We start from the raw sequence: 17,457 nt of genomic DNA, 5'->3' as shown, positions 1-17,457 counted from the left end.
AATGGGTTCTTTCTGCTAATACTCTGTCTAGCTGGCAGCTTTATTTAGGCCAGCTGCATTGAATTGGACTTTATCAAGAACCTATTTCTTGGCTTATTTTTCTCCCACTGGGACTGAAAAAAGATAAGAACATTTTTCTTGCTGGGTCTGATTTGTTTTTAGTTTTTCACTTGCCTTTTCATTCTTTCCCAAGAATGATAAATCATCACTTCCTTGCTGACTGCCAAAGTCCCACGTTGTGAAAAATTCAAGCAGCCTATTTAATATCAACTTGCCTGAGCAGTGGTTATGCAGCAGTGTCTCCTTCACAGGATTTGGATAATTTTTAATGTGCATTTGCAGTACATTTGTATCACATCTGGGCATTCACTCAGCAATGATTTGAAAACCTATTCATTTACCTTATTTCATCCAAAAGAAACTGGAACAGAGAATAGACTATTTGATGGCCACAACTTTATTCTCTGCATACTGTGAAGTAACAGCTTAACCTGTTGGATGAAGCATTCCACTAGCAAGTCAGAGTTGTGTACACAGTGATCCTGAACACCCCACGTTCGCAGGGAAAGAATTTCTGCCACCAAACCAGAAAAACCTCTTCTCTCCAACCCCTCCCCAATTCAGTTTTACAAAAGGAACCAGTGAGGGATATTCATTGTTACCTGACCCAGTGGATATAATTTAGCTAAAGGGCCTGACCTCCTCTAACCAGGATGTCTAATAGAAGTGTAGGTACCTCAGAGAGCAGCTTGAGAATGGGACAAGTTGTTGTCATGGAGTGCAGGAAGAAGATCAGGACTATCAGAAAAAGCAAAGAAATCAGCTTCTCACCCTCTCATAACTTCACCACCGCTTTGTTTCTACAAAAACTTACAGGTTTATATATATACCTTCATCTGGTATATCCATAGCGTCCATACCCACAGAAAGTATGAGAGGGGTAAGCCAGAAACTATTTAGAAAAGTCAAGGTTCCTCTGCACTTCAACCTAAGGCCTCCTCACTTTCCTTCCCTACCTGAAGGATCAATGTGATTACCAATGATCATTTAGTTCACCTGACTGTTCCTCCTGCCTCTGAAAGAAAGGTGAAATGGAGCCTGAAGAAACTATGAGTGCTACCAGATCCCAAAGGAAGGGGTAGGGCTGCCTGAATACTGAAGCCTGACTTGTCTGAGGTGCATTTCCACAGCACAAACCTAATTGCAGGAAGTTATCAATACTTAGCCCAAGAAGTGACAGGGCAAGGAGGATCCAACAAAGGTCTCAATGAACAGTCCAGGATTTTTGCTTCCCCCCCTTCATGAATATAAAAAATAGGGGAAAAAAATCCTGTCTTCTTCAAAGGGTTGCCTTTCATACCAACATTTCAAAAGATCAATTGCCAATAAATTAAGACAAAACCAAAACCACCATATGTCCTGGGGAGAAGGGAAGATGCACTCCTTCTCTGTCCCTGTCATGTCAGAAGAGCAGCTCCAATGTGGCCCTCTCGGGCATACTGTGCTCTCACAGGGGCACCGGTGTAACGTAGTTGGCAGGGAAAAGACCGAGTTCCCCACGCAGACGTCCTTTCCACCATGATGGGTTGGAGCTGTCCAGGACCTCTACAATGTCGCCACTGCGAAAGCCCAGCTCGTCATGCTCCATGGCATCAAAGTCGTACAAGGCACGGACCCATAGCGTTCGCTGGAAAGGAGATAGAGACAGGCAGGGAACAATGAGTCAGAACTCTTAAAGATCCTCCTCCTGTCAGTCCTCTTATGACCCAGTACATACGTTCACTGAGAGAGGACAAGCAATGCTGAAATTGAGACCATCTTGCAATTAAACCAGGAAGTGGCCAAGATGCCAGGAAGGACAAGCCAATTTACTGGGACACCCAAGGGCTGGCGCTTGGGTTCTCAGCAGCCTCAGTATATTCGTGAGTATTCACACCATAAGGTGAAAAGTCAGTCTGAGAGCAGGTCCTTAGGAAATAATGTTCACGTGGCTCTGTCTCCTCCGCCCTGTGAGATCAGCTGTGGAAGCCATGTTTGAAGCCAGTTATGGGAGCACAGAGAAGGGCTCCTGCCTGAGTCCTGTTGGGCTATACACTATAAGTAAATGGCTCTAGGGAGGTAAGCTTGTGCTGGTATGGATATAGAAATGTGTCCTTGGCCAGCAAAGATCTATGAGAGGTAAAACAAGAGAACCAGCACACAGACAAGTCTACTGAACATGGTAAAGAATGATACTTGTCCTTTCAGGCACTTCTGGGGCAGAGGGGAAGGTCTTAAGCATTCTTTGGACTCTCCCCAAGAACTTCATCTTAAGAGACTTTGCAGTCAATCTCCCATTTTGACCAGAAATCAGATTTTAAAGGACATCCCATTTCTTTTCTGGGAAATTGTTGGCGCCCACACCACAGGGTGTGGACAATTTGGGAGGTATATTTTGTGGGCACACATGGAGAGATCTGTTTGAGGACAGACTAACTTTTGCTAAATCTTCCATTCAGGGCCCTGCTTAGTCTTGGCTCCTAGTTATTTGGCTGGACATATATACCTTCCTATAATTGGATCTGTGGCTTCTAGATCACTGATGAGGTGTGGCAGGCAAGGGCGTGTTGTTATTCATTGCCACAGCCTCTGAGTGATAAAAGCCATTGTATTTTGAGCTGGATTATAATAAAGATTCAGGGTTTTGCCAAAAGAAGACATGTCCCTGTTTCCCAATTTGTTCTGAATTTCCTAATCCAATCTGTTTTATTTCTCTCACACTTCAGAAAGGTCTGCTGTCCTTCCCTTCTTTCCTTGGATCTAGGTTCTCTGGTTGTTCTGGGCTAAGCTGTTATATTACCTCAAGGAAGTGGAGTGTGCCTTAGGTCACACTTGTAGGAGCTGATGGAGAAATAATTTGGAGTTGGCAGTGGAATCATGGGCTGAGGCAGAGAAAGACACCATGCTCTGTGCAGGCATTGCCACAGTGGGAATTTGCAGAGCAGGTGGTTACTTAAGGTCAACTGCCGGGTATGGATCCAGGAAGGGGACCAGTCTGAGATGTCTACAGAGACATATCTGGATCATGCCCACATCCACTGTGCTAAGAGGCTCTGACAGATAAAGATGACAGGTAGGTAAGTCCTGCTTTGATGGCAGAGTAGGTCCGAGAGGATGTGCCAGGTGTAGACAAGCAGAACTGGGTGATGACAGGTCTTCTCAGGACTGAAGCAAAAAGTAGTGGAAGAGACAGCATGACTACAAGTGCCTTGCAAGACAGAAGGAGCACTGTAGATGGCACAATATCATGAGGCAACTCTCCATAGGACTTAAAAAGAGTACTGTACATCTAACTACTGTGCTTAGGAAAGCCTGGCTGTGGTGGCACAGATACTTGATAGTCCCTTGCATCAGTGGACAGGAAAGATCACTAGGTTTTCAGAAATGTCTTCTGCTGAACTGGACCCATGCTTGATCCAAACCCATGGGTGATCTTGGGCTCATTCACAACATCCCAGATGCCTGTTTTGTTGAGCTCATTCTAAGTTCCCTCTTCTGCTAAGTCTGCATGTTAACTAAGACTGGCTTTGAGAGCAGTCCTAGAGCAGTCTTACCCTCAGAGTGCTCCAGAAGCAGATTTAAGTGCCTGGGATAGAGTCTTGAGACTCAGAGACATCTTCTAAGATATGACCTGACAGGCTTAATACACTATCCATCATACAACCTCTGACATTTCCCAAACTGCTTGGCCATTGCTAAGGGACTCATTGAGTTGGGCAGATGGGGCTTTCCAGGTACATCACCTACCGGTGTCTGCTGGTGCAATGGGTCTGTGTGTCTCCTTTGCATAGCTGCTGTACTTCCTTGGCCATGATCCCTTAGTCCGTGCAGCCCATCCTTCCTGTCCAGACTCCCACCATATCTATCCTAGAAAGAAAATAGCAAGACAAAAGTCATGTATATGCTGAGATGTATACATGAGAGGCTTTAAGAGTCATTGGTGGCCAGGGAGTCAGGGTCCGACGCCCAAGTAAACCATCTTAGATGTCAGCTTTCACTATAGTCCCTGTGCTGCAGTCCTGCAAGCAATGCCCCTCATGGGAAAGGTCCCCTTAGACTGTTCAGTTTTGGATTTTTCTTCTTAGAAGCTGAAAGTTGACTGTCAGCTGTGTTCCACAGCTGCTGGGTAGAGTGGTCAGAGAGGGACTTTTTTGGCCTCTTGGAGGAAAAAACGAGGCTATTTTAACACACGGGTGAAAAGCCATGCTCACCAAGGGGACTTTCGCCAATCTAGGGTTATTATACCCCAGTCCTGCCCACTCCTTGCTCTTCCTCCCTCCCATATGCTGGTGGAATGGCAGCGATGCTGATGCAGCTGCCTGTATATCTGAGGACTCACTACTTTACTGTTTCTTGGGCTGCTCCATGCTATAAAGGGCAAGGAGCAAGCCTGAGAATCCAGTAGCCCAATTAAGCAAAGAAGAAAACAGACAACACCAGGTTCAAAGAAATAAGCCATATGGGCACACATCTGGAGTCATATCAACACGAATCAGCCCAGACAGATGGAGAGAGGAAGTAGGCAACATCTAGGGAGCAAGTTCTCTTTTGTCTGCCCAGCTGAGAGGCACTGAGTGTCTTCATCTCTCCAGGCCCTTAGTGCATGCACTAAGACTTTTTTATGATAACGTTGTGACAGAATCTGTTATCGTGTTAGCTCAGGTTGCAGTGGAGCTTTAGTGACACAGGGTATGATCAGCTGTGTCATCAGAGGGGAAGAAGAACAACAGCTTGTTGCATGTAAACACCTTTCGTCCTCTTGCTGTTGCCGCTTCCTTTCTTGCACCCACTCTTCCAAAAACTCCCTGGGTCTCACTTGTGCCTTTCTCGGCCTAACAGGTTGCTGAGACTGGCGCACAATTTGTACCTCATCCCTGCCAGAAAGTGAGTGAACTCAATCTGGCTTTGCAGCTGCAAGACTTACTGCATGAACACTTCGCTCCTGTGAGTGTTTCATCTTCATATCAAATGTGACTCATGCGTAGACTGTGCCCCAAAGAGGGAAGGCCTTCAGCTTTGTCAGAAGGTGTGTTATTCCATCAGCAGTCCACTGACAGGCAACACTGCTTGTCTGATGTGAGAACAGCTGTTTCACGATTGTCCCTGGCCTTGCTATGTGGGAGCTCTCATGCCTTAAGGGACATGTGTTTGGATTTCTTCCCTTCAGTAGGACAAGTCCTCTCCTTGGATGATGCTACACTGTCTCTAGCTAGAGACATCAGCCAACCTTATGAAAACTATTTCCCCCCAAATTAATCATGAAGAACTTTGAAGACAGCACCAGATACTGCTGTTGTCCTCTCTGTTCCTCTGTAAGCAAAGGAGTAGAGAAACCTCACATGTCAGGGGTGCAACATGATGAAAGAGTGCAGTGAAGGCCCAGAATCAGAAGAAGGAATGTTCTGAAGGAAACCAAACTCTTCTAGGTTTACCATAGTCATTTCCCATCCCTGTGATGTGTTTTGTGGTGCTGAATGTCAGTAGCATAACTCAGAAAGAAAGAACAAGCAGCAAGGTTTCATTTGTCCTACATTTGTCACCTAGAGGCGAGTTCCTGAAACCATGTATGTGTGTGCGTGCAAAATTTGGGAGAGTTTCTCTGCACTCTTACTCGATGATAGTTTATGAGCTTTCCTAAGCAAAGCAAGAACATGACAACATTCCTTGTTTTCCAGTTTTTGGGATGGAACCCCAAAAAGTCCCTAGGAGTACTCCCAAGTTCCTAGTGAAAGGGCCACTGCACACTGACTTCTATTTTTTGCTTTTTTGTCAATCAGTCACGGATCACAGTACTAAATGTAAGCCCACAAATTTATTACACATCAAAGACCTCCCCAGGCTGACACCATCATGGCTGCTAGTCCCATACAAACACCAAACTGACTCTGCTTCCTAAAGCAGGTTCAGGGTGGCAGATTTTTGACAAAGTGACTGTTCACTCACTACCACGCAATTAAGGCCAATGTTTCATGTGCCTGGGCTTGACATCCCAGCCCCTCATTCCTGGTAGTACCTGTTGCTGCTGCAGTATGGGGATAGGATGCTCTACATATCTCTTGGACATAGAAGAACGATCTTCTCCAGTTGCTCCACCCAAGTGGAATCCTTCCCGGCCCATCCGTTCTAGGCTCCCACCACGACCCTCCTGATGGAAGAAAGATCATGGAAGTAATGTCAGGTTCTGCTACCCACCACATCCTTGGCTGAAGCTTAGCAGTCATTGCACACTGATCACTACCACTACCCTACCTTGGAGGCTCTTCCGAAGAAAAAAAGAAGACAAATCAGGAAACCCATATTTTAGATCTCTGTCATAGCCATTCCCCATCTGAAAAGTGGGTAGTAATGGGAGATACTGGGCTGAATATGTGGCCACTGATGTGAGGACTGGCACAGGAGCCCAGCTCTTTTTGGAGATACTGCCCTTAGACTTCATTTGTCTCTGCACTGAAATCTGTATATTACTATCACTTTATCATATGGCTGTAGCATCTAGAAATTTGAATTGTGAACAGAAATCCCGCTGTGATGAGTGCTAAACATACCCTGCTGAGTCCATCACCATAACAAATGTACAGAGTGTTTGCCAAAGCAAACTTGACTCCTGTTCTTTCATTTGCCTGTCTGCATCTTGGAGCAAATGCTGTTCTCTTTTCCTTCCTGCTCACAGTCAGCCCAAACAGGTTGTTTTACTGATATACATGCACACAGTCTTCCTTCCTCCTTCCCCAGACAACGTTTCTCTGTGATCTCTCTCTCAGAGGTCCCATAGCCTTTATTTTATACCTTACTAATGCACTTCTAAAGCTCTGCACAAGTGGTCTAGAAGGAGATAACAACACAAGCCCCTTCTTCAGACTGGAAAATATATCATCTCTCTTTTGGAGCCAGCAAGAATGACCCACCTGCAGCCTATAAAATCTTACTGCTGCTGTGAGCAAGTCACGTACGTTCTGCCTTGCCTCTACCTGCACATCCTGGTAATTTAATACCAGAATCCGTTTCCCAGTGAAGCAGGACTTTGGTTACTGCAGTGACCAGGCATGTTCACTCCCAGTACTGTGTGCGCAATGCATAGCAGTCTCTGCTGTGTCATTTGCTTGTTCCCCTGGCACAAAACCAGGCATTCATTGGACTAGCATTTCCCTGCCTTCTCAAACATCTACTACATTTTCCCCGAATGTACAGCTTGTTCCCATATCTGCTGCGTTCTTCTCAGCAGTACTTTTCAGTTCCTACCAGCCACTGCTCCAGGTTCTGCCCTTGGTTCCTCCCCACTCCTTACTGTGTTTGCTTGGTAACAGAAGATGGACGATTCTTCTGACAAACTTTCAGCTGTAATAACAGCTGTACTCTGGGTGCATTCAAGGACACTAGGAAACCAGACTCAAATTCTTCTTAGACACAACCTACCAGTCAGCTGTTACCTGCTCTTATGAAATCTAGGCATTTCAATAAGGTAAGTCCTGCTTCCTTTGGATGTGTAAGGCGTCTCAGAATTTCAGCTCTGGGGCCTTAGCACAGCTTTAGCAAAGCACCTTTATGCAGATTTACAGCACTGCCTATTGCTATCCAAAACAGAATCAGAAATTTCTGCTCAATTATATAACTGTACCACTGAATCCACTAAAAATCTGTGTTGCAGGGCCCACCAGGGTACTGATGTGACTGGGTTTCCAAGAACAGATTCTCCCTGCCCTCCCACACCAAAACATTCTCACGGGCTGAATTCCTTTCACGGAAAGGTTTCTTGCTGACAAACTCCTAAGGATAGTTTGTTTACCTTCTCTTCTCGGCTGTTGTCCCTCAGGAGGATCTGCTTCTGCCTGGAGATGGAAGTTGTCTTGTAGTAGTCCACCAGCTTGTTTAGCGAGTGGAATTTCTCTGTCCACAAGTAATAGTTACCCTTTGAATCCCTCATCACTTTGAAGTGTTGCACATCGTCTTCATGCCTGAATCCAATTGGAAAAGTAAGAGATCATCAACCAGATTGCACTTTTATCTTTTTTGAAAAAGTCTTTTCCAGAAAGGTACAAAAGCTTCTTGCTTGGCCAAATCTAGACTTTTGGAAGGTAAAGCAATGGTGGTCCTTGTGTGCACTGGACCTAGATGTGGCTCTGTATTTCAAAAGACTCATCAACTTATAAGCATGGAGTGCCGCAGGGCTGCCCAGTCACAAAGCACTATCAGAACAAAGCATAGGGTTTTAAAGCCTCTCCTTTGAAATAAAGGTCAAATGACCTTTCAGGTCCACAAATAGCTAACAGCTTTATTCCATACTTTGTGTGGGAGACAAAGGTACAGTTGTAGTCTACCTACTAGCCTCTGCAGGTTCCTGTTAATATCCAGTCTGATTGACTGAAAGAGGTGTACTGTGCCTTTTCACTCCATGGGTATCACCACTACATGCAGACATAATCACATGAAGCCATACAATGAGTGTTATAATTGTGTAATACCTAGTGTAATATCATACTACTGGTTATTCTCCCTACCCAAAATAAAAAAAAAAAAAAGAAGGAATTATTAGTTGCTGTTGTAGGCCACATTAACAGTCTCAATCTCCTCCTGCTTCCCCCCTGAAACTCCCCTCCTTTTACCTCTTGTCTGATTTGGACAATTCCTCTTAGCACCCGATGTGATCTGGTTTTGGTACCCACCTCCTTGCTCTGTGCAATTCCAGGAACTCAAAACACTCATCTCTGAGGCTACATCTGCACAAATAGGCTAAACAGGGACCAGGCAGAGACTGAGTGTTATCCTGGAATGCTGTAGTCACACAAGCTGTTAAAGTGTTAGCATGTTTCGGTGTAAACCAAGAAGCCCTGCCCTAGATAGTGCTGGGCCACGGTTAGGGGGACAGAGTGGACCAGGAACTGTTTGCAGTGAGCTGCTTGAATACAGCTGTTCTGTTCTGTGGGGTGAAGAGGGTTTTGCCATATGGATCTGAGCTCTGCCTCATTGCCTGAATTCAGGGCCAGACAAAAAGCCTGCCTGTACTTAGTTTATTGGTGTTTATTGGTGTAGATGTAACCAGAATGTTCTCCTGCATTCCTCCCAGATACTTTTTGAGCTCCCTGAATCAGAAAATGCACACTACTTGGAAAAGGCATTTCTAACCACTACTCTAATTTAAAACTAGTTATCAGTTGTTTGTCTGAAAACTGGGAAAACAACCATCATTTAAGAGCTGTGGTTTGAAGCAAATGCTCTGAGAAGGGCTGGGCTACAATAAGTTGCTGAAATGTGGCTGGGCTGCAAGCAACCAAATGCCATTCCTGTCCAATGGCTGTTTAGTGACCTGTGGGAAATAAGTCAACAATGTAATACCCATCTCTTAATGGGTAGTAGTGGAATTTTAGGATTCAGTAACCAGAGCTGTCAGGGAAATAAAACAAATGGAAGGCACATGTTTTGCACTGTGGGATACGTCCCGTGTACCACTCTGTTTTGCTGCAGCTCTTTCAGAGAAGCAGGTCACCAGGGGATGCAGCTTGGAAATGGGGCATTCACTGTGTCACTTGAAAAGAGGCAGAAACATTTGGGAATCAGATGCCTGATTTGTTCTCATTCACAACACAGCAGCACAGCCAGTGACTGGCAGCATGCAAACTTCCCAAGAGGGGGAAGTTTGTCACATTAGGAATCCTGTCAAGAGGAGGCTAGGGACACCATTAAACAGGAAAAGAAGCAGGAAAATGCTGTGAGAAGCAGATACCTGACAGAGATGGAGAAGTCACCATGAGAGTTCTGACTGGCTCGGACGATGAAGGACCCAACTCCTTTACTCATGAGGATGTTCTCTGCTTCATGGCGGGATATTCTCTCATCAAACCAGCTGTCAAGTGGGAAAAATCACGGAGACATGAATAAGGAATGTGAAATAAGGTGAGGAACAAAAAAATTGAGGGTAGGGAGAACGTGAATAAGCAGGGTGGAGGAAAGACAAAACAAAAGGATCAGAGGAGCCCACATGACTACTCCCAGTGGCAAGGTACATGCTAAGGTACAGGGTTTTGATGGGTGCAGACCATTTTCTTTGAGCAGTAAAAGCATGTAGATGCAAAGAGAACAATGTAAGCTTTGGCCTGCTAAGAAGCAACACTCATTTGAAACTGTAATTACAGGCACAGTACAGTAAGGTGTTAGTCAAAGAAATTTTAAATTATAAGTGTGTATATATATATACATACACACGTAATTCTCAGACATATACATCAAATTACTTTTCGTAAACTGATTGAAAACTACTGGACTGTGATGGATATATTACAAGGGACGCACATAAATTTTTAGCAGAAGCAAGCCATGAAGCCATGAAAGTTTTAGTACTAATAAATTGGTTCCTGCAAGAGTTATAATACCACAAAATCACAGAAATACAGAATACATAAGCATACTTATGTAAACTTAGCCAGGCATAACAAACAATAGTATAAGGCACTGGGCAAATAATGAGAAAGTCATCATAAATAGTAAAATAATACAGTGTCAATAGGAATTTTTCAGTAGAGAAATAAATCATCCTGTACACTTATATATGTCCACTCCACAGCTAATAAGAGCTGCAGTCTGCAGTCTTCTGCTTTTACATAATGCTTATTTACCTGTATTGCATTAAAATTAAGGATTGACAGTTTCATAAGGACTAAGAGTTTCATAAGCTCTGTTATTTCCACTTTTGAGTTTCGTTATACTTCTTATTATCATCACAGTTTACCTATGTATCACTAGCAAAGGGACATCAGACTTTAATTGGCATTGATAACCAGTCTCAATGATTACTTGACAAGACAAAAATGGGAAAAAACGGCCCATCAAAACTAGAAGACAGCTTTCTTCCCTACATCTGGTTCTAGCATCTGGCCTGACCTGCTTCAAAGTGCAGACCTTCTTCTCATAGAAAAGTGTCAAAGTGGAAATATTTCTTCACAGCTTTGGCACAGAGAAAGCATCATGAGAAAAATGTGCGTGAAAAAAGAAGCTTCTAGTGTCCCTGTGTGATGGCACAGTCCTGTGAATGACTGAACAAGAACAACTGACTGGGAGATCTTGTCCCCCTGAGGCCCAAAAGTACGATATTTGCACAGCAAACTAATAATGTCCTTCAGCTCAGCCAAGCAGGCTGGCTTATGTTCAAAAAGGCTGACCTCCAAAGGGGACAGTGGCGCTCATTTGTACCCTCAAAATCCCTGCACGCTCCCAGTTTGCCGGCTCAGGGCACCAATGCAGGCAGTACCGGGCTTGATGCATGCTCTGCCTGTTTGCTCCTGAAATGCTGCAGCACTTTTTCAAAAGAGGACAGTTAGAGGGGCTTCAGGGAGTATTTCTGCCAGCTGAAAGGGAAAGGTTGTAAAAATGCCGTGCATTGTCATACCTATGGCACAGGGCTGGACAGGACATTTAACATGGATTTAAACACCTATCAGTCCTTTCTGAAAGAGCAGTGCCATCTACTCAGTGGGAAGAGAGAAACGAAGCTATGCCTGTCCTCTGACAGCTCTGTGTTTGGGTGTGCAGTCACGAAATGTGAAGAAGGGGAGGGATGTGTGTGTGTGTGTGTATGTCTCTGCATGTGAGTGGGAGCAGGGCGGCATGTCTGGTCTACCATCTCTGTCAACACCCGCTGTCACATTCCGCGCAGCGTTCCACTGACCTCTAGTGTGCCGAGAGAGGCTCACACGCACTTCGCGGGATGGGGGAATGCGGATGGTGGTGGTGGGGGAAAGGATGTTAATGTACTTAAGAGTCGGCGGGGGGGGATTACATTTTTGTAATTCATTTTCAGAGAGATCTCTTGCTGTTCCCCTTGTGCTCAGCCTCTGTTGCCAAGAATTCACATCGTGACTATTCTCCTGTCCGAGGAGATCTAAATGCAGCTCCTGCTACAACCCAGTGACATCCCTCTGAGCAAGAGTAACAAAGGAGTCGCTTGGGAGTGATCGAGAGCATTGAGAACCATTCAGCTCTGAAAGAACAGAAGGTGCTCCAGGGTAGAAATAAGGTGCGCTGGCAGAACTGCAGATAGCGTTACGGCAATCCTTGCCAGCCTTAAATTGTAGTATGTTATAACCAGTGCTTCCTCTGTCATGTCTGCTTCCATGTGCTCTTGACATCAGTCTGTGGAGATGTAATGGTGGTGCACACAGTTGCTGTGCCACTTACGGGGGAACGTGAAAATCAATGAAGTTCTTGGGAACGTAGCCCTCTTGACTTCTGAGCTCAGCCTTGTACCACTCTTCCTGGGAGCTCAAAACCTGCAATGGAGAGATGGATGGAATAAACGTGTCTTTTGAGAAAGGCAAAGGCAACTGAGATTCTGGTAGAAACCTAGAATTTCTTGCAAGAATAGAAGTCCACATATGCTCTACTTCCCACCCACCATGCAGCAAGGTTAGTGGCTGATGACCACCTCAGAACAAACAAAGCAATAAAGAAGGCCAAGCAGAATCAGAGGGGTTGCTAGTTAACCTTATCCCTTCATCTGAATGCCTGTTCAGGTGGCTGGGGATGCTGTCTGCATGTCTCTGATGTCTGTGAAATGGAGAAATTCAGCTCTGAAAGACTTAATAGGGGTTTAAGGAGTTCTCTGTGCTGATTTTAGCAGTTGGTACTGGAGCATCTCAGTTTCACAAGGGAGGGGAAAAAAAAAATCTGTGACAACTCTGACATGTATGTGTATAGAGGGATATCTCTGTGTGTATGCGCGCGTTATGACTGCACAGATGTTACCATGTGCTCTCACAAGCCATTTTGCAAGAGATTATTTAGCGGGTTAAGTCTTCAGCTGCTCTGAGCTTTGCCAAGACAGATAAAAGACGGAGGCAAAAAGTATTTTAAAGCCACTACTATGCTTAAGAGATTGCAGGATAGCAGGAGCCAGTCCACAGCGCACACTGGAGCAGCCTCAAGTGTGCTCACATTAATGTTGACTGTGATGGTCCTTAGGGACTGCACTGCTGAGGACTGCCCAAATTCACTGCTCCCTGGCTGCTGGCCCTTGATATAGCCCTAAGCTAGAGGAGAGAGGACAGGGATATGACCACATGGTGATTTTACTGCAGATGTTGTGGTCTTCAGTATTTTGTTTGACATTCCAACCCCCGGGACAGAATTCCACTTTATGAAATAGAACATGTTTCTGTCCTCTCTGGTTTTGGAAAGGAGCCTGAAAGTATGAGCCATGGCAGTTTTAAAAGGAGAAAGCAAGTGGAAAAGACTTAATTTAAAATCTATTGTTAACAATAATAATACTTGTTTTGTAAGCCAATCTCATGATTTTGAGAGCATAACACGCGTTTTAACTGCTTGGTGTTGGCAATGGGATGTTACTGTCTCTAGGGCTGATTCTCCTGCCTTGCCTACCACCTAGGCCTTTTTTATGCATTTGGACACAGAGAGGTTGGGGAACAGAGTGCTGTGGTTTTCCCTGCTTGTACAGTCGCTGCTTGCCCCATCCCTGGGTGCCAGATCTTTTTTTTGCTGCTGTGGCCAGCCAAAGGGGATGATAGCTACTACCTGCACATGCTCAGGTCCTGCTCTGTTGGCAGCAAGGTTTCCAGAAAGATCCACCTGCTGGTTCTTGGTATAGGGCTGGCAGGCTTCTCTCAGTGTGTCATCCTCTCTGAGAAGGATGTGTGGGGGGGTGGTGTGTGAGAGGGTGGATTTCCTCCTGTCACTGCTGGTTGAGGGCCTCATGTTTCCTGTTTTCTAATCTCTACATCAATACTGTTCATCTTATCTCCGTTATAAATCAGAAAAGACAGCCAGCAGGTTGTGCAGGCAGCAGGAGGGGGCTCATGACAGGGTATGAATGTATGTATGTGTATGCCAGAAGAGAGATGTTGCTCAGGCGAATTTGCTGTTACTATGCCTTGGGCAGCTAAGGTGTTATTTTGTTTACCTCAAGGATGTTAAAGCAAGAGGCAGTCTGTCTTTTCTGGTAGTGAAGTCTCTGTGACAACTAGTAATAATAACGATGTGTAGTGTTATTTGACACTTATCATCAGTAGCTTCCAACATACTTTGAAAAGAAGCTCTAGCTTGTAATGGTTTTACAGGAAGGGGAACTGAGGAACAGAAGGAAAAGTGATTTCGCCAACACTGTCACCATAGCCAGGGACTTGATGAAACCACAGTCTTCTGAGGAAGAAGATACCAGGTAAAAAACATTGGGCAGTAGGGATGTGGGGACTGCTTTTGACCTAAGGAAGAATTAGGAATGAGAGTGTTCATCTACACCGAAGAGAGGCAGCAATTTCTCCGGAACGTTGTCATAGGTCTCTGGAAAAACCTGGTATTTGGTCTTAATGAGTTCTGAATGCTATCAGCTTTGTCTAAGCTTCAAGTATTAAAAGGCCAATAAAATAAAAAGTAGTGGTGATGGAAGAGGCAAGGCTTAGACCAAATATCTGGTTTTTAACCAGAGTAGCTGGGACTGTGGCGAAGGCTCCCTAGCCAAACGAGGATTTAGATGCTATTGCTGTACATCATCGCTTTGGACAGTGGAGGAGCTAAGGCCTTAGAGAGGAGTTATACTTAGGCATTTTCAACTGAAATAGAACAGCTATGCTGGGGGCTGAGAAGTGGATAGTTGGTAGGGTTAACAAGAACTGTTTTACCATAACACATGCAAATGAACTTTAAAGAGACTGTCCCATGCTCTGTACTGTACATGACCAACTCTACTCCTGCCATTCCCCCACTGCTAAAGTCCTGGAAGGGTATATATAATATTATTAGCCGAGGACCTCTTAAACTCTTCCGTTATGTGTGTTACAGACTGTCTCATGGACTTCTCCTCTTCTATTTGCAATTACCTAAAATGCCTGTGGCAACTAACAGTAATTACTTACAGTGAAAAGTTAGATATAAGTTCTATAATGCATGATAACTATCTTTCAAAGAGTTTAAGAGCTGGAAATAAGGAAGACAGCAATCACTCTGGACCACACACATCCTGCCTGCCTTCAGACACAGTCATCCTAAATGTAGTCATGCTAGACTACCTATACAGTCAATGAAAATGGACAGGACCCTCAAAATCTGTCTACTGAAGAACTGGAGCTCTGCCCCAGCAAACGTACTTATCCTTCCCCGCTGACTACTGGAGGAGTGTAGGGCAACTAAACCCATAGTTTATGGATGTAAAATCAAGTGAAGTGGACACAGACTCGAGTGACCTGGGAATTGTTGGTTGACCTATAGCAAGCCCTATGGGAGATGAGTATCCTGCATTTGCATCCCAGTTTATAGATGTATGTCTTCATCGGTTTAGTTAAGGCAAATGGGAGCACAGAAAGATCTGGCAGCACTCTCAGAAGTAAGTGCTGTTTAGTCAAGCCAGGGACTGCACTTACCTTCAGCATATCCCCAGCCTGGAAGCTCAACTCATCCTCTCCAGAAGCACTGAAATCAAACTTGGCGATGGCTTCCATATTGTGTCTTGGTGGAAGAGCAAAGCTGAAAGAAGTATATGCTTGTCAACAACTGTAAGCTGCTGAGACTGCTGTGTCTAGCCTCTAGAAAGCTTATAGGCAATGCTATGATTTGTACATGGATGAGCATGCATGAACCATTGGCAGACATTAGTTACTAGACATGGAAAGACATTAGCAGGTAGAAGAGATGGCCAAGAGGCTATAATTAGCTCAAGTCGGTAGCTCAAACAACCCATTATGTATGCTTATTCCAATAGCTCTCTTTCTCTGCAGCAATCTCATGGAGAAGTTTGCACACATCACGCAAATAAGCTGGTAGCAGGGAAAAACTTTCCGTATAGACCAACCACTACTCTGTCACAGTTGCAAATAAAGCAAGTGACTCTGTCATGCAACAGAAGAATGTATTTGCCCTCTGCAGTGACTTACTCTTTATCTCAAGAGTGAGACAAATTGCGGACAAGATGAACAGCCTGCAATAAATATATTTTTTTCTTGGACGCGGGCCACAATACTCAAGGTTGAAAGAGTCTGTTCTCTGTGATGGCTTAACATGGGTGACCACAACTTTCAGCTAGAAAAAACTGTTTGCAGACAGTCTGTATTCCCTGTTTTGGAGCTGGCTGAGAGTGAAACTAGCACTCACAAATTTAAGGCACCCTCTTACCCTACCTCAGTGTCAGCAACCCAGGAGCCTGAAATGTACCAGACAGCCTGCAAACCAAAGCCCGCTTTTCATCAGCAGAACAGATGTAGCAGGGGAAGTAGCAACATGAGCTTTGCTTTTTTACCACTTCCTGCTCATGAAACTCAGATGTACCCCAGCAGGACCACTTCTATAATCAAGAGAGCTGCTCATTTCCCATGGCTGGCTCATGGACCTTGCAGCCCAGTAGTGAGGCTGCCAGTGACAACACAAAAAATAGCTAGGCAGTGCCACATTAAGCAAGTGCACTGCTGGTAGATGCACTTGCAGCCTGGCTTGTGAAAAACATCAGACAGCTCCAACATAGAAGTAATTTTTATGTTTACGAGGTTAGGTTCGTCTGGGAACAGTGATGCTGAAGCCAAAGGTTCCATTACCTAACCTCACCTCTCACAAAAACACCCAGACTTCAAGGCTTGAGAAGAAGTGCCAACTTGCCTGATCCAAAACATTCTTAACCAGAAAGCCCTAGAAGGAAACTGTATGAGCAAGCCTAGTTAGGGGGTTATTTCTTGTCTCCTGTTAGAACTGCGACAAGATCCCCAAAATATAAAGTGCTGATACTGAGCAAGCTCCAAAATGATGTCACTTTAAAATCAACAGGCTACTGTAACCCTTCTTCTCTGTAATATCTGCTGTAAGCTTCCTCCTTTGACACACGACCCTGGGATTTGACTACCTGTGTACCAAGGATCCAGGGATCAGCTCTGATACAGTGCAACGCGACTCAAACTGCTGAGAATGAGCTGTGAGAAAGTCTGCAGGGTGAAAATTATAGACAGAGGTAGGGCTGTTGAGATGGTACTAGCAGTAGCCCAGGGATTTGAGAGGAAAAACACAAGCATGGAAAGATAAAATCTCAGAGGAAAAACAAAACCACAGGAGGTTTAATTGGGACAGTCACTGTAGCTGAGGACTAGTCACGAATCATTGGGGTCACTGAGTTGAGTTGTCAGTGCCATCAGTCCTGACACAGCTGGTGGCAGATGGCAAACATGGAGGCTGACTCTGCCCTCCCGAATGATGCCTGCCTCACCAGCAAAGACTCTTTGGGTGCCTTTACAGAGGTGAGGAGTGTGCTAATGCTTAGCTTAATATTTCATTGAAACCTAGCTATCTTCTGTGTGTGTTAATTGTACAAAGCAGCTATTTATTGGCTAAGTTGTCTAGTTCCTGTTTGCTGAGCCCTTTTGCGTTTGACTAAATCATAGGATGGTTTGGGTTGGAAGGGACCTTAAAGATCATCTAGTTCCAATCCCCCTGCCATGGACA

At 44.8% G+C, this 17,457-nt stretch overlaps 1 protein-coding gene across 1 annotated transcript; it reads right to left on the bottom strand.

Annotated features, from left to right (window-relative positions):
* Positions 1–1,460: 1,460 nt before the first annotated feature.
* GRAP2 (GRB2 related adaptor protein 2) lies at positions 1,461–15,476 on the bottom strand. Its single transcript, XM_009952902.2, has 7 exons — positions 15,399–15,476; positions 12,205–12,296; positions 9,758–9,877; positions 7,823–7,991; positions 6,053–6,184; positions 3,787–3,906; positions 1,461–1,687 (listed from the first exon to the last, which is right to left on the bottom strand). The coding sequence occupies exons 1-7, from the start codon at positions 15,474–15,476 to the stop codon at positions 1,508–1,510; spliced, it is 891 nt and encodes a 296-aa protein (XP_009951204.1). The 3' UTR covers positions 1,461–1,507.
* Positions 15,477–17,457: the final 1,981 nt, after the last annotated feature.

The sequence above is a fragment of the Leptosomus discolor genome, chromosome 1 (genome assembly GCF_034619465.1).
Source record: "Leptosomus discolor isolate bLepDis1 chromosome 1, bLepDis1.hap2, whole genome shotgun sequence".
In the NCBI taxonomy this organism is placed as follows: Eukaryota; Metazoa; Chordata; class Aves; order Leptosomiformes; family Leptosomidae; genus Leptosomus; species Leptosomus discolor.
The sequence above is the reverse complement of the archived record's forward strand: the minus strand, read 5'-3'. Positions and strand labels throughout refer to the sequence as shown.